A 23,678-nucleotide genomic window follows, 5' to 3' on the forward strand; every position below is an offset into this window, starting at 1 on the left:
GACCTGGGGCTCAGGTTAGGAACAGCTCCATGGGCAGGAGAAATTAGTATTTTGTAATATTTTTGTGTTTCTTCTTCCTTGAGAATTACTGGTAATATATTTTTCACTTACAGATAAATAGAAAACTATTACACTTCTAACAAATAGAAATCTCTAAAGTAACTTACTGATGATACAGATTATCACAGCATAAAACTGCCAAAAAGTAATAGCACCTTTTCTAAGTCATTCAGTAACGACAGAAGTTTTCTCTCCTAAATCCAGAAGTGTGCTCATTTAAACAGCAAGATGTGACAATGGGTGTAACGGGATGACTTGGAAAGCAAAACCTGGAACTTCTAGTTTCCTTTTGTCTAGTAGAAGGGTTTTTTTGCCTTGGAATTGCCCTTCTGCTCTCCTGCAAGCACCACAAGTTTTAGTATCTCATAAAGAGTAAGGAGAACTTCTCTTTGGAGTTACAGAAAGTTCTTCAAATGTTAAAGATTTCAGTGAACTCTGCAGTTGGAGCCTTGATCCTGCCACAACGGGCCCTGAGAGACAGGGGGGAGCTACACCCCTCTGAAGCTATTTCAGAGGAGTCTGTCTCAGCTGGTTGCTGGGAGCTGAGCACATCCCCGACTCCTCCCTCAGCAACAGGAGGATGGAACTTCTTCCCTCTGGCTTCCCATTTACATGTGTCCTGCACCTGGCCCCAGTCACCCCTCCCTGCCTGGGTCTTTTCAAAGAAAAGGGAAAGACTCCTGCAAGTTACCCCCCGCAGTTAAACCCTGCTGTAAGGAGGGCAGAGGGCAGGAGCAGCTGCTACTAAACGCAGATTAAACTCCTTCAGTAAGGCAGAGAGGTGGTGCAGGACCTGGCAGGCCTCGCCTCAAGAGGCAGGTGAGCCTGTGCTCTGGAATAACGAGCAAACCAACTTCAAATTTCTAAAAGTTGTGGCTCAGAGCTCCAGCTGCCCCCCACACACGCCGAGGGGAAGCTCAGGTGTGGGTTGGAGGGGTGTAGAGGGCAGGGGCAGTGCTGGTGGGGAAGGCTGCTTTAACAACCCAAACCACATAACCTGTGTGTAATTAGCAAAGGGGGTTTAAAACCACATTTCCCCAGTTTGCACTGGGGCCTGGGCAGCCCAAGGTAACACAGTTAATGCTCCACAGGGGCTTGGTTTGCAAAATAAATTAGAAACAGGGTGATTTCAGTACCTGGAGCCCTTGATCTACCAGCCAGAGCTCAGCACCCCGCCTCAGTCCTCCATTACAGCACGTGAATGACGTTCACCACACCGAGGATCAAGGAGTTTACTTTATTACTATAAATTGGTTTATGTTCTTGTACTTCACATATAAATATCTCGATGACAACAAAAAAGGCACATCCATGAAGACGTCATGCACCTTGTCTGCGTCTATATTTTATTACAAGAACAATCCCTCTCTCCCCCCACCAGAAATAAAAGCCTAGAACGGGTTGTATGACATAGACCTCTCTGTATTGACAAAATACTCAAAAACAGTCGGTAAAAATTTACATTTCTACAAAGTGTAAAAATGACACGGCTTATCTAAATGGCAGGTTCGCTTTGCCTGGGGCCGAAGGACCGTTTCAAAAGAAGGTGGTTTGACTCCCCCGATTCAGGAAGTTCAAGCACCACTTACAGTTTCATTCCCAAACTGAACGCAGGGAGTTGAGGCGCCGGGACCAGCCTGCTCCAGCTGCACAAAGCACTCCCTGCTTCCCCTTTCTGCTCGTCTTCCATTACCATCCTCGAGAGGTAAATGTTCCTATTTCAATGAAAATACAAAAACATTTTTACAAATACACGTTTCTTGTTAAAATTACTTGTCCTGTAATACCTGTAGATGCCCGTTTAAGCCCATTCCCACCATTCCCCCCCAAAAAGTAGAGCAGTTCTGTCAGTGTAACACCCTTAACCAGAGCTAAAATGGCAGCTCCCAGCTGCATCACTGCACTCACAGCTCTGGAAGAGATGGGAGCTGTTACGGTCTTTTTAAAATAGGAAATGAAGAAAAAATTGTATATTCTAAATGAATGAGGTAAAGTTTTATACATTCATTGGTGTAAATAAATACCAGCAGAGTTTTATAGGAACACGAGTATAAGTTTAAGGGTTTTATTATCAAAGTTTTTGTAAAACAATTTCAGAAACTGTACATCAACATGGCACAGACTGTAGCCTACTTTTGTCTTTTTACCTGCACAAAAGTAAAAGCTCTTGAACTTCTGTAACTAAGAAAACAGCTTGCCTAACTACTTTGCATATAACATGGAATCACTGTGTGCATAAGGTTACTACTGCAGTGACAGTAAACACAAATTTATTAGTTTATACAACTTGAGATCAAGTAAAAAGTACATTATCAAGTAGACTTGCTTTTAAAAGCATACCAAGGTCAATTTTAAAATGCACTACCCTTTTTGCAACGTGTTTATTTAGCTCGTTAACAAAACGACCTGGATTATGAAAACTGCACAAATCAACCTTTCATCACTGGGCACTGATCAAGCAGAGATTTTTCACTTCCCAAGGCTCAAGAAGAAAAGTTAAGAACCATTAACAACCAGCCTGAGATGGAGTTGAACTGACTGAAAAAAAAAAAAAAAGAAGCCCTCAAAAAGGTTAGTGCATTTTAACTTTGTCAAAGCCAAACAAAACCCACCGGGAAAAAACAAAACCAACCAACCCCAGCCACGTGGCTTAAAAAAAAAACAAAAAACAAACCCAAGAACAAAAAACTATCTATATCAGAATGCTTATTTTCAGATGTACTGTTGATTTTTTTCGTGTAGTCACACTTAAGACCCTTAAGTAGATCCACCATATGCTGTAGGACTTGAGAACATTGAGGATGTTTCTGCCACAATCAACATGCAGTCAGTGCATTCCCTATACTGCTCTATTACTGCAATGAATCAAATTCTAGAAACACTATCATAAGTGAGCTGATTTACTAAAGGAGATCATACAACAAACAGTCCATGCCTGCTGTAGATGCATGCAGCTTTGTACTTTTGCTCAAAGCATCACCAAGTTAGTAAAAATCGCTTGGCTACGCGATCCCTTTGGGCCGTAACGAGGATGGTTACCTTTCTAGAAAGCTTTTGATGTGAGTTAGTATCAGGAGATTTACAAACCAAGTCTAGCTTAGAGCTGTATACATCTAGGTTTAGGATTAACAAGTACAGCATAAAAGAATCACACAGGAATGACACTGATGCACGTCTGCAGCGGTGCTCACTGCAAAGGCAAAAACTCAGTCACTCATATCCATGTCCTCTTCGTGGTGATCATCCCCGTTGACTTTGGATTCCCTGGCCGAGTCTCCGCTTCCTTTGTCACCCGCAGACTCCTTCACTTTTGGGGAGGAAGAATCAGCCATTTTCTTCTCCTCCTTCTTCTCCTTCTCGCTGTCGTATCCTTGTTCTTCTTCGTCGTAATCCCTTGTGACCTGCTTTGCCGAGATAAAAAAATACAAGTAAAACTTGCTTTCAAAGCCCCTTTTTGCCGGTTTAAGATTAATACACCAGTACAGGCAGTGAGGCTAAACAGGTTTTTAAACATACTTTCACGTCTTTATCGCTCTCGGATTTTCGTTCACGATCCTTCTCTTTGTCTTTGCTTTTTTTTTTCTTGCTTGTTGACCGCTCCCTCTCATCTCTACTTCTCTCCTTGTCCTTATCCTTCTTTTTTTCCTTTTTATGTCTACAACGATAAAGCATGCAGAAGAATGAGAACCACAGTGGCACCAGAACACAGGCCGTGTCCCGACCGTTACCCACAGCTCACAACCGGTCTAAAGGGAGAAACAGCAGCGTGCAGCGAAGATACAGCCCTCGCTTCCAGGGAGCAACCAAACCTCCCCGTTTCACCGCTGGTTTAGCCAAGAGGTTGACTGACCTTCTTGGAGATGGGGACCGGGACATTTTCCTTTTAGGAGATCTGGGTTTTTTAGGTGACCGTGTTCCACTCCTGCTTCTTCTACGTCGTCTTTCTCTGCAGGAAAGAGAGATCAAAGCTTGGTTGTTTTTTCTTCCCCCCCCCCCCTTTTTTTTTTTTTATTTTAAAAGCTCCAAATACATCTCTGGCTCCAAAACCAGCACTGCTCAGAAGGTCGTAAATATGTGTAACTCAACCCGGGTATTTATTGTCAGCAGCATTGCAAAGCCCACACAGCTGCTGCTCAGCAGAGCAAGCCGTTTCCTCTTCTACCTCCCTGATGGACAGGTCGCTGGCTCGGACTGTGTTAGGCAAACTGACTCTTTTTACAAATAGAAACAAACCAGTCTGTTCTTATTAATACTGCGAGTTAATTTTGGAACTTTTCTGAAACAGAATGGCACACCTTTTGTATGTATTTATTCCATGAATAGGGAAAGAGTTTAACAGTGACCCCAAAGCACCATACGCTCTTTGATGCGGAGGCAGCAGGAGCTATTCTAGCCCAAACGTATATACCTCCAGAAAACTGCAGTATCAGGAAAAAAAATAAAGCACCTTACAGAGGTGGAGAGAGCATCCACGCATTTGTGCACATACCCAACATATCCACAACAGAACCATCACCCTTTCACACACAGGAATGTTCTTTCTGTTAAAGCAGAGAAAGCACACTGGGAATAGGGACCGAGGAAAACTTCCACATTACTGTACCTGCTTGTGCTTCTTGATCGTCTAGTTGTGCTGTAGCTTTTGGGAGGAGTTTTAGAACGTTTCTTTTCTTTCTCTTCCTTCTTTTTATCCCTTTTAGTAAAATACAGACTTTAAGTCATTTTCAAACGGTTCGAGTAGCGTTCACTACCTTTGCTAGGCAGGAAAATGAATGAAGACGTGACTACACTGGAGAGCACACTGCTCAGTATTGCTGGGGCCAGCCACGTTATACTCATGGAAACAAGGATTACGATTATCTACAGCAGAATAAGAGAACAGCTCTTTTATAGCTTCTGTGTACAAACACCAGAAAATCTGCAAGTCTAGATGTTCGCTAAGCGAGTCACCCAAAGCCTGCAGCATCTGTTGGCTCGTAGGAAAAGCACGTTACATGTTTTTAGGTAACTGTGCACACGTATAGGGCAAGTGTAATGTAATTCTGTAGGATTGTACAGGAGACTGACTTCAAAAAGAGACACCAGGTCATTTTGCCCTAGGTTGTTTGTGGTTTTTTAAAAAAAATTAATCTCCAAAACTTCACAATTTGATTTCTAGCAAATAGAATAGATTTACTGAAGCAATACCTGGTTTTGGATGTGCTCCTAGACCTTCTGCTTCTCTCTCTGGAATGAGATCTTCTTCGCCTTGGACTTTTAGATCGCCTCCTGCTTCTTGATTTTGAATGGGACCTTCTCCTTGATCTGCTTCTTGACCGCCTACCAGCAACACATTGTACACGGGAGTGAAATACATGGGATTTCGATATACTATTCAGAATCCATCTGCTCAGGGTATTGTAACGCACAACGATAAAACAGAAAAAATAACACAGAAAACAGCAAAGGCGTGGCATTGAGTCTGCCAAGGAAAGGGGAAAGGGAAGTGCACAACCCTAAATGCCAAAGAACAGTGATGCTTCCATCAGCTCTCTCACTACTCTCCTTGTAAGAAAATAGCAGTGCTATTGTAGGGAAACACTGGAACGTGAAGAAATGTTTAAACACTAACCCAAATGCAAACGGATTACTGAACACAGAAATAACAAAGAATGACAAATGGCTTTGCACAGACCGCTGGCACGTGCTGCCCAACCGGAGGTGACGAGCCAACGGCACACCGAGCCGTGTCCTTCTCTCTGGGCAGGACTGTGTTAAGATCTCTGGTCAGGATACCCGGGGCAGAGCTCATCTCCAAATAAATCATAACCTAGAAACTGCTGGGAAAACTTCTGTCCCAGATACGTCACCAAGATGAATTTGCTGCACACAGCAGAAACAAAGAGCCCAACGTTTCTGTACGTAATCAATGCTCAGAGCAGCCCCTTAGCTCCTGGTTTTATGACAAATGCTAATGACCACACGAGCACACTGGAAAGAGACCGGAGAAGGGACAGGGGCTTAAGGAACTGCTGTGAAGTGCAGAGCCTACAAGGGCCCAGCTGTTCACAGCAGGGAGGGCTGGGTAAAACCAAGGCTCTGTGCTAAGGTCGGTCTTATCCGATACAAGAAACAAGGTACTGTTAAACAAAATCCACCTCCACTGCTGGGACGAGGTGTCCTGAAGCTCTTCTGGCAGTAGTTTAAGGTATCTGAGGTATTTTTTGCTATCCTCTCTCTCCCACCCTTTCTACAGATCCAGAGCAGGTCTCCACCCACACTCCAGTCCAGTGTGTGGACTGGAGACCAGACCATCTGCATTCTTCCACCTGTCAGCCTCCACGAGTGAAGCATCACCTCCAAGAAGTATTTCTGAAGGAACTGTTTCAGCTATGTCTTGGGTTTTTGTGGGGGTTTTTTGTTGTGTGGGTGTTTTTTTGTTTTTTGTTTTTTGTTGTGGGGTTTGTTTTTTTTTTAATAAATAAGCTAATTACCTGTGTCTGGATGAAGAAGGTGTCCTCCTCCTCCTTGAGCGTGACCTTGACCTTGAATGCCTTCGTTTTTCATCTTTTTTGTCTGGAGTTAAAAAGGAAAAGCACAGTAAAAAAACCCAATTTTATTTTAGTATTCACACAAAGATTTTATAAAGGCAAGCAAGTCGAGCTTCATACTATAAATAAGAAAACCTAAGGAATATTTTGACATTTGAAATTAAGCTTATCTATCCTTTTCCTCAAAAGATGACACAAAGAATGAACACGACAGGGACGCGGATGTGACATAAAACCAACATAAGGTTTTACGCAAAACTGAAGAAGTCAAAATCCAGAAAATGTTGGAAAGTCATCTTAAAATCTCGGAATCTCTGCCATTTTGTGAAGGGCTAAAGAATCTCTCGAAATATCATTTTGAATTTCCCACAAAAAGCCTCAAGCAAAGCAATCATCACATTTTTCTGGTATAATAAAAGATTCGGAGCTCTATTCTGTCCTGAAAATGATCAGGAGGCTGCAAAACTGTGTTTTCAATGTTCCAAATTGCCACTTCTCAGATTTGGTGGATCTGACATTTGTGGATGAACTGCTGCATCCTGTTGTAAAATAAAATCTATTGAAGTAAGCTACAAAATAAACAGAATTATTTACAAACTTTCACAGATTAGGAATTAAAAGAAATCATCCCCAAGAACGAACACTAGGATGTCAAGTGGTTAAGCCACTTGCTGTTTCTAAAGAAGTCTCAGAGATGGCAGAACGAGCTTCAGTCAGGGGGGGTCTCAGGCATTTTGCAATCTTCACATCAAGTGAATTTTAGGAAAACCAAGAGATGAATAATTCCCTGCATCGTTCTGTAGGACATAATGCAGCATTCACGCTGTAGGACAATTAAAAACCCGTCAACTATAAATTACGTCACTACGGAACACGGAAACGTGAAGCCAGTATTTTGCAGATCATTAGCTTTTATCATATACTGCCTCAAAACTCCATCTTGAGCTGAACGAGGCGTTCTACCGTTTAAAATTACCTGGCTCTATAGCAGCAGAAATTAATGACTGTGCTTCTCGTACTCTTTTCATAGCTTCTTCTATTTCTTTACTGGAGGTATCTGATTTCAGACTTGGTGAAACAAGACCTGCAGCTACATGGTTCAACCTGGTAAATAAAAGGGAATTTCAGAAATCGAGTATTGATGAATTCAAGAAACAGAGGCCGGCAGTGTCAGCCTGCAGCCCACCCCAAGTGCCTGATCTGAGCGAATCAGAACCTGCCCCCGTGCTGTCACCCTTCAGACACCAGGGTGGCAAGTCTGAGATGTGGTACCTGTGCTGAAAACCGGGGCACAAGGCACCAGCACACACAGCTCTTGGAATTCCAGTAAAGAGCAGGGAAGTTGGTGTGGTCGTGCACAGGTATGTTTCTAATGACACTTCTCAGAATATTCTCGGACAACACGATTTCAATTCTCATCACCTGAAAGAGCAACTCCACAGGCAATGGTGTATCACACAGCAGAAGGCTGGTTCCCATTGTGGTAAGGCACACTGGGAAGCCCACCAACGGTGATGAAATTCCCAGTTGAGAAGATGTGTTCTCCAAGGTGGCTTTGAAGCCAACCAGGTATACCCAATACACCCGACCGACGTTTATCTAACCCGTTATCTTGGGTAACTGCTTTGTTCAATCTGTTATGCATTCCCTGCTCAGAGACACGTCAATTTAAAATAGCAAATAATACGCCAGAACAGTGTTAAAAGTGCAGCCGAGCACACGCAGGGCGGTGTCCCCTGACCATTTAAAACCCTGAACAGCCAAGCAGGGTTAGAGAAGCCTGGTTAGCTGCTACAGCACCAGGGCAAGCACACATTGCTATGCTTTCCCAGAGAGGAGAGTTGAAAGAATTCTCTCCAAAGCTTCCTGCCATTTGCAGCCCAAGGCCTTTCCGATGTGGTTCCTCTGCATTTAGCACACTTTTCATCTACCAATTTGTCCAGTACCTTTTTCAATGGCACGTGCTTTCATCATCCTACCACAGCGTGATCACCAGCTCGAGAGCACGCTGAACATTAACTGCTACAACCCTTCCCCACTTGCTGTCCCACGCCATGCTACTTTGAACAAAATTATCCCCTTTCTGAATGCTGAACTAAAATTAACGAATACTTGTACTTTCTGTTATTTGCTCCCTTTTTCTACCAAGCAAAGGCCATGGTGTCTTCTGCTACCATCCGACAGCTGTAACAGAGACTCTTTTATTACTGTCTTTCACAGCAGTTGCTGGTCTCAGCTCATTCTCAGCCCTTTCACTCACCCTGGCAGGACGTACGGTGCCGGCTGCACCTTTACGTTACGAACACAGAAGTGACAAAAATGACATAGGAAAAACTAAACTTCTGTCTCCAGCAAAATAAAGTCCCAGAGATTAATCGGTGTTATTTCATAGAGACAAGGCTGAATAATCACACCCACCCCCTCTTCTCTCTACCACAGAAAAAAAAGAGTCCACATAAGACCCCCAAGACACTGCTCATCTCCAACCTTGATTAGATGCAGCGGGACAAAGACTGGATCTGAATCACGACAGATACTCCCAAGATCAAGTGTACTGCAATATCAACGTTTGTGAACACTGATGCTTACTTTGGATCCACTGTGCTCATAAGTTTCAGTAGTTGATCTGCTGCAAGAGACTGTAAGGGGGGGGGGAAGAAAAAGTTAAAATGATGCTGGCAGATGTGTGTGCTTAAGAAGATTATCTTCCCAGCGGCTAAAGCAAAAAGTCTCTACAGATGAAAACAAAACAAAACGCACCACACCCCAACCAAGTTACAGACAAAAAGGTGTATTGTTCTGGTTTAAAGCTTGTGGATGGTGGCCAGGGTGTGAACATCATAGGCTTACGTACTTTTTTTTCCATGGCAGCCAAACACAGGCCCTTTCCTGGAGAGAATCAAAGCGCTTTAAAATAGAAATACGCTTCTGCTATCTACAGGTTATTTCTCTGTTCCTTCAAGAGAATAGAGATCTCATTAGAGAACTAAGTCGCCTGTCCATGGGAAGTCCTCAATGTCAATTTATGAACAGTACACCAAAGCTTCTTTAAAAATACCACCAAAAAAATGTATTTGACAGTACTTTGGAAAATCCAGATATTATTGTAATTGGTCACTTCCTGTACCAGCAGTGTATTAACACCAAAACATTCAGTCCCCACTGATTTTCTTCACACAGAGGCAGCCACGTGCTGAACCCAGAGTTTGTTGCCATCAGCTGGCTTCATGGACAACAGAAACATCACACCAAATTTACATTTTTCTAATCTGCATTTAGAATGTGCTTTTTTGTTATTTCATTATCACCATTATTTTTCTTGTTACTACACACAGCACGCATAAAAAAATGCTACATGACGGATTTCTCAGCAATGCTTTAAATTATTAGTTAGTACATGTTGTACCTGTAAAACATGTTCTCTGTACAGCACCTGCTTCTTAAATATTAGCTCAATATTCTACCTGGTATTACTTAGTACTTAAAGTATTTTTTTATTCAGTTTCAAAAAAGCTACAGTCTAACAAAGTCTCCTCAGTATTTTCTACACCTACAAAATTAAAAAGTCAAACTTTTTTTTTTTTTTTTACTCTAAATACAAGACAGGTTCACAACTTGATAATGACACATACTTGAAATATTTCATGACTAGTCCCAAATTATTTTTTTAGGTCTATCCCGCATTTAATTAGATATTCTTACAGATATTATTTATTCCAAACAGGTGCTCAGAAAAATCAATCACTGGATTTTTCAGACAGTGGCTGTTAAACTGACATAAATGAAAATTACTTTTAAAACAGAAAATGTGCCATGCCAAGAAATAAAGACTGCATTCTGTAACAGTTCTAAGTAGTTTAAAGAACCATCCGGCTCTGCAGACTACACTGAGCCAAGCTTTTAATAAAAAGTAGTATTTTGTAACACTTATTCAAACCTAAAAATAGTATTTCCAGACCTCCCTTGTTATTTAATAACACCAAGAGCATCACGTATGCTGGTCAAGCTACATAGGTGCTAGGAACAATAAAAGAAAATTTTAGAATGTGTGACATACCTGAGAGTTTAAGTTTGCTCCAGGAAGCCCAAGAGCAGCTAGGGCAGGATCGAGAGCAGGAGCTCCTAAAGCAGCTAAAGGAACAGCACCAATCTGTAACGAGGACAGCAATTAGCCAAGGCCATCCTCAAGGGATAAAAGCTGCTAGACCAAGATTCCCGGGCAGTACACATCTGGAAACTCAAACTGCGTTTTACTTTGCCTTCTAGCCACAAGAAACATTATACTAAGGTCAGTGAGAGTATTTCAGTTTTCCTTTTTCAGGTATTTTGGAGCTTAAGAGATGAAGGATTTTTAATTCCTATAAATATTCTAAACCGGATTTCTGTTTCCTCTGCATCCCAACTGGGAGCAGGGCGAGGGGGAAGTAAAGCATTCCACTACATTCAAGAAATAGTTTAACATTAAATTCTTTTCCAGCGTTAAAATTCATTATAAGGTTCTGAGCCAACTACTGCATACCTAAATCATTTTAGGATTTAAATTAATCTTTTACATTCAAAGACAATATATTGTCATTACGTCTCTGCAGATTTCTCAAATTTAGTTAAAACTGACAAATGGGTTGAAAAGCTACTGGAAGAGTAAGTAGGATGACGGCACGGGTCTGAACTCCTTCAGTTAATGTCGAAGCCTCATAAAAGAGCTTCAGGTTTTGGTCATTTAAGGTGGGATGACCAAAACAATACTGGAAGGACAGACGCTGTGCTAAAACCCACAGGACCCTCCATTACTCAAACGCGGTGCTGCTGCTCCCAGGTCTCGCCCTCCTTCCCACCGCCTCCTTCCTGACTGCTCGGGCACTGCAGACTCATTTGCCAACAACTGAACCCCCCGAGCGGCTGGGGAACCCCTCGACGTGTTGTCTGCATCGGGCTGACGCAGCTGCTCCCTAAAGGATCTCCAGAGCCAGCACAAAAGCAGCAGGAGCACGTAGCCAAGGGCAAGGCAGCAGAGCCTGCCGCTTCCCGGCCAGGAGCTTTTCAGTTAGCTCTTCTCTTGAAACTCTACAGGCTTCTCCCGGCAGCCTCAAAAGAAAAAGCCACTTTCCTACACACTTACTCTGTGAACACAAACTACAGCTCTAATTTGTCTTTACCTCGTTAGGTGCTCAACTCTCAGTAAATCAAAGGGAGCAACATAACAAGCTTTCCAGATGGGTTTGAAAAAGATTACTGTCCACCACAATTTTCCATAAAATGGGTGTGTTAAATAAATTCTACTATGAAGTGGATTGGGAGTAGGCTGGGATTCAGTGACAGAATCAAAATGAAGGTGGTTCAGTGCCCTTTTCAGGAATTTATATACATACAGGTTTTGGTGAAAGAAATCTTTAAGGTGGTCTTTGTTTCTTCCATGATTTTCCTCAAGCTTCAGAGTTAAGCTTTAGACTTTTTCCCCTCTACATATGGTTAAAGAGACCTTCTGAACAACTCAACGGCAAGTATCTTCCACGCCATCAGAAATCGTAACAGAAGCTACACAAAGAACTAAGCACAAGCTGAAGAAGTAGATTGGAGAACTGCAGAATTAACAAAGCTTTATTCTTATTAATTTGCCTCTTGTACTTTGATTCTGTTCTCTGATACGTGCTTTGACTGAAACTTTTTCCACAACATATTATTCTTACTGGTCACTTTCCACACAAACACTTGTATATTTGGGTAGAGAGCAAATACAGGCTACCACTTTGCCCCTCAGTTGGAGGATTAAGGGAAGGTATCTCCACAGCACGGCAACTCCTTCAACTTCACAAATTTACAATCTATGAGATGTTTGTCAAATCTAAGCGCACAATGGGTAAGAGAGGGATGAGGGAGGAGCCCTGAGATACCAGAGCATTCTATTAGGGAAGTAAGAGTAGCCCATCTAGCACCTTATCACCGTTCTGCCACAGTCCGTATCCAATAGAGGTAACAAACCCGGGAGGTACATAAACAAAAACATTCTAGGAATCAGCATTGGCACGCCAGTCTATTTGTCCTGACAAAACCCACGGCGAGTAATCGAACAGAAACCATCCAGTCCCTTCCCGAGAAGCCTACCTGAGAAAGTGGGTTGGGAGTAGGCAGGAGTCCACCTCCGGGCAGCAGACCTGCCACAGCATTGGCTGGTGCCAAGAGAGACAAAGCCTTAGTCTCATCAGGAATAACTCCTGCAGAGAAATAGCCTTGCATTAGAACGCATCCCGTTTCAAAGGCAGAAAATACACAAATACACCCAGAAAATGTCTCCCTGATACACCACCTGAGTTTGTTGAAAGTACTTATGTTGGCTAAAATACAAAGCTTGATGTCTATTAATATTTATCATTAATTTTTTGTCAGAATGAAACTTCAATGTGTGAAAATTTGACTGTTCCTTTTTCTCTACAAATGGTTAAGTTTCTAGAGCAAAAAAATAGCACAATACACACTACTTTTTTGTTAACACTGCCAAGATTTCATCACCTGTACTCGATTTTTAAGTCATGAACCAAACGTAAGCAAGCACAGTCGGTTCTCCAGGGGTGTGCTCTCAACTTTCAAAAGCTGTTTTATGAACAACGACTCGTGTCGGCTGCTTCACTATAAAGCACACAGAAAAATCAAGATACACAAGACAAAAAAAGTTTGATTTAGGGGTTAATAATATGGTACAGTTCACTATGTTTTCTTTTACACCTACCATATAAATTTTGTAAAACTTAAAGAGAAGGTATGGAAATATTTTTTGGTTGAATCAAGCGTAGGGCTTTTGCTGACTTGTCAAATGAAAATGAGTCTCTGCAGATCTTCACATACACGCTGTGTGTGTGTGTCTGTGGGTGGATGGGTGCATACATACGGTATATTGTGGCACATTCCTTACCTGTGCAGTAAAATGCATTTGTTCCAGTATGTGCCATGCTTATTGTACCAAGAATGCTGCTACATACTGCCATTTCAGAAGAAACTTCTGGCCCAAAATCTTGCAGCCAACTAAGACAAGTGTCTTATTTTACTGCCTGCTCTGCACATATAATTTTAAGGGTCCTACTACGAAACAAGTAATTGTGTAGGTATTTTTATTCTATCCAACAGCAAAAGCCCTATACAGATGGATTAATTTGTTAATGTGCCCAAGCCCCCAAAATGAGAGTTCAATAAAACAATTTTACTATATATTTGCAAATACCAGTAGTGTTTCTGTAATACATATTAAGAAACTGCATCTCATCATAAAACATACAATATGTACAGGGCACTTAAGAGAAACTGGATAAGCTGCAGAAGAAAACTGTTGGGTGGTATTTTCAGCAGGGCCTGGTATATAGTTCAGGCTGAACCAGGGAAAAGAACTGTAAAACACAACAACAAAAAAGAAAAACCACTGTTAAATAAAGGTAATGGTTCCTTCCACCTATACTGAGAAGTGCCGATAATATAAACAAATGTATAATACACAGCACTGTTATCTTGCTTGTGTCATTGAGCTGTCATCAATTTAGATACCAAAAGTTATGGAGGGAGAGGGGGGAAAAAGGTCATTTAGATAAAGGGCATTAATGCATAAATATATTAACATACCTACAGAGAGATTATGGGGTAATTTTGCATGCAAAATTATGTCTCAGAGGATATTTATAAATTATATCTAAACATTTCAAATTAGTGCAACTACAACATTTCTGGCATCTAAATACAAATCCTCAGACTTATCTTGAGACACCTCATAGAAGATCTGCATCCATTAAAAAAAAAAATCATGCATCCGATCCTCTAATCGTTTTTTTTTTTTTTTTTTTTTAAAAAGTATTTAGAAATAAATAAACTACAATTTTAAAAAAAGCAATGAGGCCCCTCACCAGTTAATTTTCATGCTTCAAGAGTTTTTTTTACTGCTGCTTTGTTAGAACCATGAAATACTGCATGAATGTGTAGAAATGAAAGAAAAAGAAACAGACAAAAGAAACAAACATTAACCAAAGAACCTAAATACCCCCCCCAGTCATCTTTAACCTTAGAGTTCCTTCCAAATCTAGGAATATCACAGTGAAAATTACAAATACTAAACCTTACCGTAGACTTTGTGTATAGTTCTATAACACAAAGCAACAGCCAACACCAAAATGTCTGTGTATGCTAAAACTGGAGTGCGCTTGTGATATAGGGGATAATTATCGCACTAAACAGATAATAAACATTTACTTTAGTGACAGGCAAAATTCAGACAGAATTATCACAATAGAAAATAAAAGGTAAAAGGGCCCAGTTCAGCACAGTAGTTAAGCATATGCCTGGCTTTAAGCACATGAGCAATTTCACTAGGGTTTTAAGAATCTTGCTGTATCGTGCTTAAACAGCTTGTTGAATTGGGACCCTGGCAGTTTGCATTTGCAGGGAAAACTCTTACTCCAGTGCAGGGACAAAAGCATGTGATTACAGAACCAGGGGGCATAACTTTCTTGGCTGAACATATATCTCTTGTGATATGCCACATCATTATGCCAAAAGCATCGACATTCTGAACCGCTAGAACACCACAAGAAACAGCCCATGAGGAACTCCTTGATTTAAACAGGCCCGTTAAAACATTCTACTTGATTATTTTCTTTACACAATCTGAACCAAAACTACTGGGCAGATTTCTCTATGTGCCAGATTTATCCACCATCAAGCACAATGGACAAAGTCAGACTGACAAAGAGAAAAATGTTTTCATCCTTATTGGAAAAGTTAAACACGAACATTGGTCGCCGTGGGCCTTGGAGAGTAATTTCAGTACTAACTCGGAGGGACTGCTGCTATGCAATTCTTTAATACAAAGACAAGGACAAGATGCCTTTCCACTATGCTATCATTATACCTAAACTAGCGAGAGCAGAAACAGTAACTCGGTGGTAATTTCAGAATGTGTTCTGTACTCTCCAAAAGCAGCACGGCTCAATCAAAGGTCATGCTGCAGATTCCTACATTCCACAAATTAAGTTTTCGTATCTTTTAAGGAATACAAAGGTAAGACAGCTCCCCAGGCCTCAAAAGACAGCCTACAGCATTACAATGTCTTGATTATAGGTCTGACCCCAGGCCATGTACCAAATTTATTACTCTAGTATGACTTAAACCTGCAGAGATTTTATTTAATTCAAACGATCTGGGAAAATCCATTATTTCAGAAGTAAATCAAGAAACAGTACAATGGAAATCAGTTACTTCTAAAGCAAGTCTAGAAGAGTTTAATAAGACTTCTGTAAGAAGAGGTGTCTTCTCAGCACTTTGTTTTTAAGGTAAGTTCCAAAAACCCTGCTCATTGCCTTTCAAATTACTGTAACACCCTAAAATGTAAAAATAAAAAGAAGAAGAGAAAATGTAGTTAACAAGTGGTTACACCAGGAAAACACTTGGGGACTTGAGTGCTTGCTGGCCTTTAGTTAATGTCTAGAATCCCCTGTAGCTGCAGAGGACCCACTGTTTTTCAGTCATCTGGAAGGGCTTTGCATTTGCCTTCTCCACTACAAAAATCACACACACAAATAACAGAGAGAAGAGTTTATTATTTAGTGAAATTCTATAAAATATATCAAGGATGAACAAGAAAACTTGGAATAAAAAAAACTAGTACCAGTGCCCATTTGGCACCTCTTGGAAGATCTCACTTTCAAATTAAACCATAATTATTCAAACCCTTGGTATACTGGACTTCACAAGGAGAGCGAGTGCCTTTTCAGGGAAGTGCCCAACTAAAGGCAGTGGCAGCATCTCTCAGAGAAATGTTAATCCACGCTCCCCCGCGCTCTCAGGGAGGGAGACACCAGCCTCATGAAGAGATTTATGCCTACGTACAAGTGGCAAACACTTCAATTATTAAGGCAAAATTTCCTTAAAATGTTGACCTGCTTGCATAAGTCTGTTTAGGAAAATGTCTCATCGAGACTGATAAAGGGCAAAATTTGCAAATAATTCTGCCTAAAGCGTTAATATTCTAAACTTAAAGACACACAAAACCATTAAGAGGTAAACTTTCCACCTTCATTCAGTGTCACTAGATTTAAAAAATTATTTAATCCATGGGCCAATGGCAATATACCAAGGGTTTCAAAACGTTAACGTCTTACATGTTTGACATTTTACTAACCCTCATTTTTGCGAGCTATACTGAAATAAAATGCCATCGTATGGTGGCTTCGTAGACCATTAAACAATTCACAAACCTTCTGCATATGGTACGACTATCAACGCTCTGTCAACGAATACAGTGTTTGTCAGATGCTGGGCCACAACTGCCGAGTCAGGATCATGGAACTTTACAAAACACACACGGGACGAAACAGGCAAAGGAGAATCACTGGAAAAAAAAAAAAAGAAAGAAATTACTTAGATGGAAGCAAGTCCGACCGCATGAACCTTGTAACTTCTATTGTCTCCCCGCTTTCACCAAGCCAGGAAGTCTCAGGGGACTACGGGGTACTTCTCCAGGCAGGAGCTCGACTGCAGGTTTGGTATCAAACGTCATTTTGCATGACCACAGATATAAAATTACCCAGAATGAAGCCAAATTCACTGTGAAATTGTCGAAATAGTTTTATGGTTTCATTTGTAACTGGTCATTAATTCTGTTGTGCACAAAATATCTACGACCAGTCACCGAAACACAAACTAGTTTTCATAACCTGTCTGTGAGAAGGGGAGGAGATGAAAAAAAAAAAACTTTGCTCAAAAAAAGAGTTACCTACTACGTGTATCTCATCAGTTAACAAAACCAGTAGCTTTACACTCTCTGCTTTAGGCTCCAGATTACTTATTACAGTAAATTATGAAACTGTAGCTAAACCATGACAGAAATGAAGAGGGCAATGATTAAAAGACCACTGTGATTTTACTTATCAACACAATTTCATAAAAGCTTCTAAACCAAACCTCATTATGCTGCTTCTCACACATACAGAAACTGCCAAGTTGGTTCTGAAGGGACGCACGCTGCTAAACACGTGTCTGCCATTCAGCAGTGACAGAACTAAACACAGAGAAATTCAAGAAGCTTGGGCAGGCAACACTACAGCTGAGACCTCACTAATGGGTGAAAAGTTCCTAAACAACCAAATAAACACACACAGACCTCTTTACCTACTCGACAGCTGAAAACAGGCACCTGTCAGTACAGCTGTGTAAAAAACCCCAGACAGGAAAATCCAAAAGAGAATGCAGAAGTTTTGAGTCACCTGAATAAAACTGAAATATCTACTTCCTAAAACAATAGGAAAGAGTTGTAGATGAGTCATGCAGCTGGGCCCCCCTCCCCTTTCCTGAAACAAAACCAAACCAAATCCTCGAAAACCAGAGCCAGAGCCAACCTGGTGGAGGTCCTGAATAGGTTTCAAAAGCCCATATATCCTGAAAATGGTGAGATTTTGCTTTAAACAGATGTATAAACTAAAAGACAGCAAAAAAAATTGCTATGTAGACACAACTGTGCATCAGATGGCACAGAAGGTGCAGGGCAGGTACTGAAAGTAGCAGCAAGTGCTAAAGCCCCGGTTCCTAAGCAAGACCAGGGTACACGTGCTGTGCAGCTCTGCCCTCAGGTGCCAGAGGTACAAATCGGCCTAAAGAGGGAGCTCTAAAAAAAAATTCACTAATTCCTCATGACAGAGATCTACCTTTACCAACCAGATTCCCAGAAACAGTTGTAAGACTGTTTGTTCAAAAGGCATCCCACTGCCAAAACAGTTTTATCTGGGTTGAAGAACGTTGATCAAGTCTTTAAGCACTGAAAACGCAGAGAGTGTTGTCAGAATTCCGGGGAAAGGAGGACGACTTTGACATCAACAAGACAAGACATCCAAGATCTATTTTTGTTAGTGCAAATGCCAAAAAATTATCTAACCTCCAGCACCACTGAGCACAGGCTGAGGCCAACATGCAAGCTACGCGAGCTCAAGAACTGCCCCAAACGTCCATCAAACCAACACTTTAATATACTTTAACCCGCTGTTAAAAAATAGATTGGAGCAGCCTATTAAAATTAGAAACATCCACTTCACCCGACATTTTGCAGACTTAATTGCAAAGCAATGTTGTAGCAATAAATGAGCGAGATAAAAAAAACTGAAACAGGTCTTTTGTATCTATGAATCCTTGCCAAAATGGTGCCTTTTCTTAACCATTTGCATAAAACCCTAAAAACCAAAACAGCACTAGCACACCCTATTTAAGAAAATCCCAGTAGTAAAATTTTAAGGAAAAGTAAATCAAGGAGTTATGGCATACCTGAACAGTATACTAATCTAAGTTCTGCAAAAATGAAACGATTTACTACACAAATGCACTACAATATTTTCAAACATGCTTAAAATGTCTGTGACAACACAGGAACATGAAACATGCTTACATACATGAGTACCCCAGCTGAATCTACAAAAACAACCGAAAATATGTAAAGCTATGCTCATGGAGCTTGACATTTAATACAAACCACTATTTCATTTTTAAAAATGTATTTCTAGTCATTCTAAAATCCAAGCTGTGGCTGGGCGAAATTCATCAAGAACAGAATGTTCTCAACAGTTACCAAAAAAAGGCCATCATTATTCTAATTCACCAGAGATTGAAAGACTTAGTAATTCCCTCTCAGACATCACGCTAATGAACACTGAGACACACGACAATTTAATGGGGCTGGTGTCTGAACAACACACCCGCTCTGAAGTACGGGAGATCCTGAAATACAGGAGATAAACAGGGAAATCCAGCCTTCGTACCATAACCTCTAACCACTCGCCCCAAAGTCCCCTCATATTGCAACCAGCATCTTAAAGCTGATTTTTTTAAGGGATATTTCTGCCACTTGCATAAATGTTACCACTGATGTAGAATCAGGCCGGAGCAAACAGATTGTCCATGCGAGAGATGTTCTGCAACATTACCATGTTCACCGGGTGGGTAGAAACAGAGTTAAAAAAAACTCAAAGAAGAACAAACCCCCCAAAAAAGAAGCAACCCATGTGCTTCCCTTGGAAACAAACACTGTCACCCCCTCCTCAGCAGACCAGCTCCCGTGGCAATTGCAAGTAACGCCGGGATTCTGACAGAGCCCTTCTGTAACATTCAGTGGCAGTTATCAGACAAGACAAAAGATCTTGCCCGTTACTATGCCACTCAACGTCAGAAATCATTAAGTATGCTCCTAATTTTATCGAGCTTTCATGCTGTAGACTGTATTTTCCATCAGATGTGCTTTTTTTCTTGGTAAAATTCTCATTCCATGAAAATCTGACTGGATCATTCCTATCTAAAGAGCAAGACCAGAGAACACTTCGGTTTCTCTATCAAACACCAGTGGCCTGAGAGCTTTTATGTCCAAGTTTCAGGGCAGAAAGTTTTGAAGGAAAGGCAGTTTTCACCTGCAAAACACAATATGCTGAAATCAGCTTCTATATACACACTTTAAAAAAAAGCGGAAAAGAAAAAAAAACACTCTCAAATCTAGTCCCTCCACTTTTCAGTTTTGCCTACCATGGAGGATAAAGATACACAGGATACAATAAAGACAAGAACCAGACAATGGCATTGGAAAAAAGAGGAAGAAGGAGGGAAGAAAGGGTCTGGGGAGGAAAATGGAAGAAGTCACAGAGCTGGTTGTAGATTACAGATATGTTAATTATTAAAGTTAATATGATGCTGAGGTACATGCAAATCTGTAATAGCTGATTAAATAAACTGGGATAAGGAGATGGATGAGGAAAAAGAAAGAGTAGCATAGCTCAGGGAGTTGTGTCTGATCTGGAAGTCCAGGAGAACAGGGAACACAGAACCAGAGTGACTGAGAGAAAGATCAGATAGGGAGGTAGAGCAATGGAAACGGGACGGGTTACTCAGAAATACTTGTGCCCAGTATGATCTGGGACACAAAGAGATTCGGATTATGGAGAGGATTTTCAGATTATCATTTATATCCTGTACCCCCCTAAAAACGGATGAACACCATGGGCAGGAAAGTCAGGACCTGAAGTTTAAAGAAGGAACAGAAAAGGGTTTAAAAGAAACAGATAAAAGAACCTGCCACTATTAGAAAATACACCCCTCTTCGGTGTGAAATGAAATCAGAGACTCTAAAGCATTCTGAGATCAGATCCCTGAGCACCCCAGCAGAGACCCGCAGGGGGTCTAGAGGTGCCAGAGCTCTTGGCATCTCTGTGTGCGCAACACCACAAAACCTCCTTAAAATCGTAAGGTTAAAAATTAACCCCAGTCCAAAAAAGTGCTGCTCTAGTATTAACTGCACAACCTTTACACACAGTTTTCAAAAAAGCTCTTTTTCCACCAAGACATACATTCTAGAACGAAGACACAACGTTCACTTCAACAGCTATTCGGTATTTTCTACATCTCCTGTGCAAGGTCTACTTAGTTACACTGTTTTCTTCAGTGGCTTTTCTAGCATTATAACTTTTTTATAAATACGAAAAGCTATGCTTACGCAGCTTGACATTGAAATACAGTGATTTGTATTCATTTTTAAAAATGTATTTCTAGTCACTCTTACGTTAAGAGTGAATATCTTAATAAAATAAGAAATCTTCACAATATCCCTACAAGGTGAAGAAGTATTATCCTCCTCCTTCTTTTAGGGCTTTGAAATAGAAAATTAGGCCAAACGTTTTAAGTAATTTTTGGTCATCCCATTTGAGCTATGTGGCACCTGGGCTGCTGGAGTTCTTGGCTGTCTTTCCTCCCTCAATGCTCAGCCTTCGCCATCGCAGAGGCTGTCAGCTTGGTATTTTTCTACACCAACACCGTGACCCAGCTGAAGTGAGAAGAACACCAGTGCCAGAACAAAGCAGGCAGAAGTCAGCAGGGAGATATAAGAGCCTGGCCTTTTTGCAGAAACAAACGCCAGGACACAAACCAGTCAATTTGCCCTAAAAACATCTACTGACCGTATTTACTAGTATCCAACATCACAGACACAAGGGTACAACGCAGGTCTCCTGGAAGCCAGCTCTTCCCTTCCCACAGCCCAGCTCTACAACAGAACCATCACAGCTCGCTCTCCAGAGCACAGCCCCTCGCCAGAGCCAGCCTCTGCGCCGAGCGGGGCCCTGCGGGGCCAGTATGCCAACACATGTTTGTGCAAAGGAGCCAAACTCAGAATGTACAGGGAGCCCGGGGTATGGTAAAGGAGAGGGGCTGGGCTTTGGATTTGGGGATTTTTTGTAGACCATTCTGATATCACAAAAGTATTCTTTTAGCAGATTAGTTAATATGTATCTGAAACTTTGTATTTTTAGAAACAGAATTTGCCTATAATAACCTTCCTTAAAAACGGGACAAAATGTTAAAATACAGAGCAGCACACCAAAAGACCGCATCTGTTTAAAGGTGAGTGACTTTGCTGGCTGCCAAGCACGGCTGGTTCTGCTGCTCAGGCAGTTACCCCAGCTGTTAACGCCAACTCTCATCTGGAACTGTCCTTCAGTTTCAGTTATATACGTTCCACTTCTTTCTGTGATTCAATTTCCAGCATGAAACTGCCAAAATCCAACCCAAAGTAAGATACTGCAAGAATACCAGAAATACCATTTCTGAATTTGCATATGTAACTAGAGTGCAGAATGGGTGAATTTTCCCGGTTCTGTGCTAGCACAGATTGAAGACTCAATGACGAAAAAAAGAATTCTTTGTGATAGCTTTTTTTTTTCCCTAAAACAAAGAAATCTAAATAGTCTTGGGTATTAAAAATAACTGTGTTCCTGTGGGATTTTTCTCCAATCAAACAATTCTCCTTCATCATAGCAAAAAGAAACCCTTTCACTTACACAATACATATGTAAAAGATCAACATACAGTATTAGGCTCTGCAAAACGAATCAAACTGACGTGACCAAAACTAACGTTAACACCCAACTAACACAATAAATGTGTATTATTCGTGTATTAGTGATTATATGCCCGTTTTGCACAGAATTCTTTTGCAAGGGATGCATATTTGTATCAAAATTTTGGTTCTGTGGCCAACAGTCTGTAAACTGCCTACAGTTCTGGAGGCTACCCAGGCAGCAGAGGTTAGCCAGGCAGGCCTGGAGCAAACAGCTCCTGCAGGAAAATGTGCACCTGAGAGGAGGAATCCTGCGTGTCACTGCATGCCAGAAACGACGGCCTTTTCCCCAGATGGGCGCGTAACGTAATTACGTGAACAATTACAACTGTAGTAACCACGTAAACTCCCAAGGCGACTCCATGCGAGAAGAAAGGCGGCTCGCTCCGAGCCCGCTCCCCGCCAGCCCCCCCTGCACAGCCGCACGGCGCTGACCGGCGGGGCCACCGGGCGAGCTCCCCAGCGAGCCGAGGCCTGGCAGTCGCGCCGCGGCGGGAGCCCGCTGCCGGCCGCCATGGAGGGAAGGAGGGAGGGCGGGCGGCGGGCGGGCGGGCAGGAGGGAGGCGGGAGGCGGGCCGCTGGCCTGCGCTGGGGGAGGGGAGGGGAAGGCGGAGGCGGCGGCCGGGCCTTGGGGAGGCGGAGGAAGGGGCCCGCTCCTCGCGGGGGAGGGAAGGGGAGAGGGCCCGCCACTCACTCAGGGGGGAAGAGGCGCAGCTCCTCGATCTTTCCGAGGAAGCCGAAGAGCGTCCGCATCTGCTCGGAGCTGGCGCTGGGGGAGACGTTGGTGACCTGGATCACGTCGGTGCCGCTGCTGGAAGCCATTGCGCTGCCGCCCGCTCCGCTGCTACAAACACATCGGGGAGGGGAAAGGCGCGTTAGGCCCGAGCAGCTCCTCGCCGCGCTCCCGGCCGCGCCTCCAGCACCCGCCGGCCCGCCTCGGCCCGGCCCCGCCGCCGCGCCCGCCCCGCGCCCGCGCCCGCCTCACCAGCCTGCCCGGGCCGCAGTATCCCACAATCCCCCGCGCCGCCCCCCGCGCAGGCGCCCAGCCCGCCAGCCCCGCGCCTGCGCATGCGCCTGGCCCCGGCCTCGCCCGGGAGCGCGCGGGGACGGCGCGTGCGCCGCCGGGCACGTCACCGCCCGCGCGGCAGCGCGAGGGCAGGCGGGAACGGGGCGGCCCCTGCGCGTGCGCGCATGCC

At 42.6% G+C, this 23,678-nt stretch overlaps 1 protein-coding gene across 2 annotated transcripts; it reads right to left on the reverse strand.

Moving 5' to 3' along the window:
• Positions 1-1,283: 1,283 nt before the first annotated feature.
• SRSF11 (serine and arginine rich splicing factor 11) lies at positions 1,284-23,556 on the reverse strand. Of its 2 annotated transcripts, none has more exons than XM_074905986.1 (13): positions 23,468-23,556; positions 23,177-23,326; positions 16,820-16,953; positions 12,693-12,802; positions 10,648-10,740; positions 9,180-9,229; positions 7,567-7,694; positions 6,534-6,615; positions 5,248-5,379; positions 4,664-4,753; positions 3,911-4,006; positions 3,577-3,715; positions 1,284-3,461 (listed from the first exon to the last, which is right to left on the reverse strand). In XM_074905986.1, exons 2-13 carry the CDS (start codon positions 23,302-23,304, stop codon positions 3,267-3,269), a joined length of 1,377 nt encoding a protein of 458 aa, XP_074762087.1. In that variant the 5' UTR covers positions 23,305-23,326; positions 23,468-23,556; the 3' UTR covers positions 1,284-3,266. The 2 variants fall into 2 exon arrangements, with proteins under 2 accessions (XP_074762087.1, XP_074762085.1); XM_074905984.1 differs by having other exon boundaries at positions 1,284-3,464.
• Between the last annotated feature and the right edge of the window lie 122 nt (positions 23,557-23,678).

Source organism: Athene noctua, chromosome 5 (genome assembly GCF_965140245.1).
Source record: "Athene noctua chromosome 5, bAthNoc1.hap1.1, whole genome shotgun sequence".
Classification (NCBI taxonomy): Eukaryota; Metazoa; Chordata; class Aves; order Strigiformes; family Strigidae; genus Athene; species Athene noctua.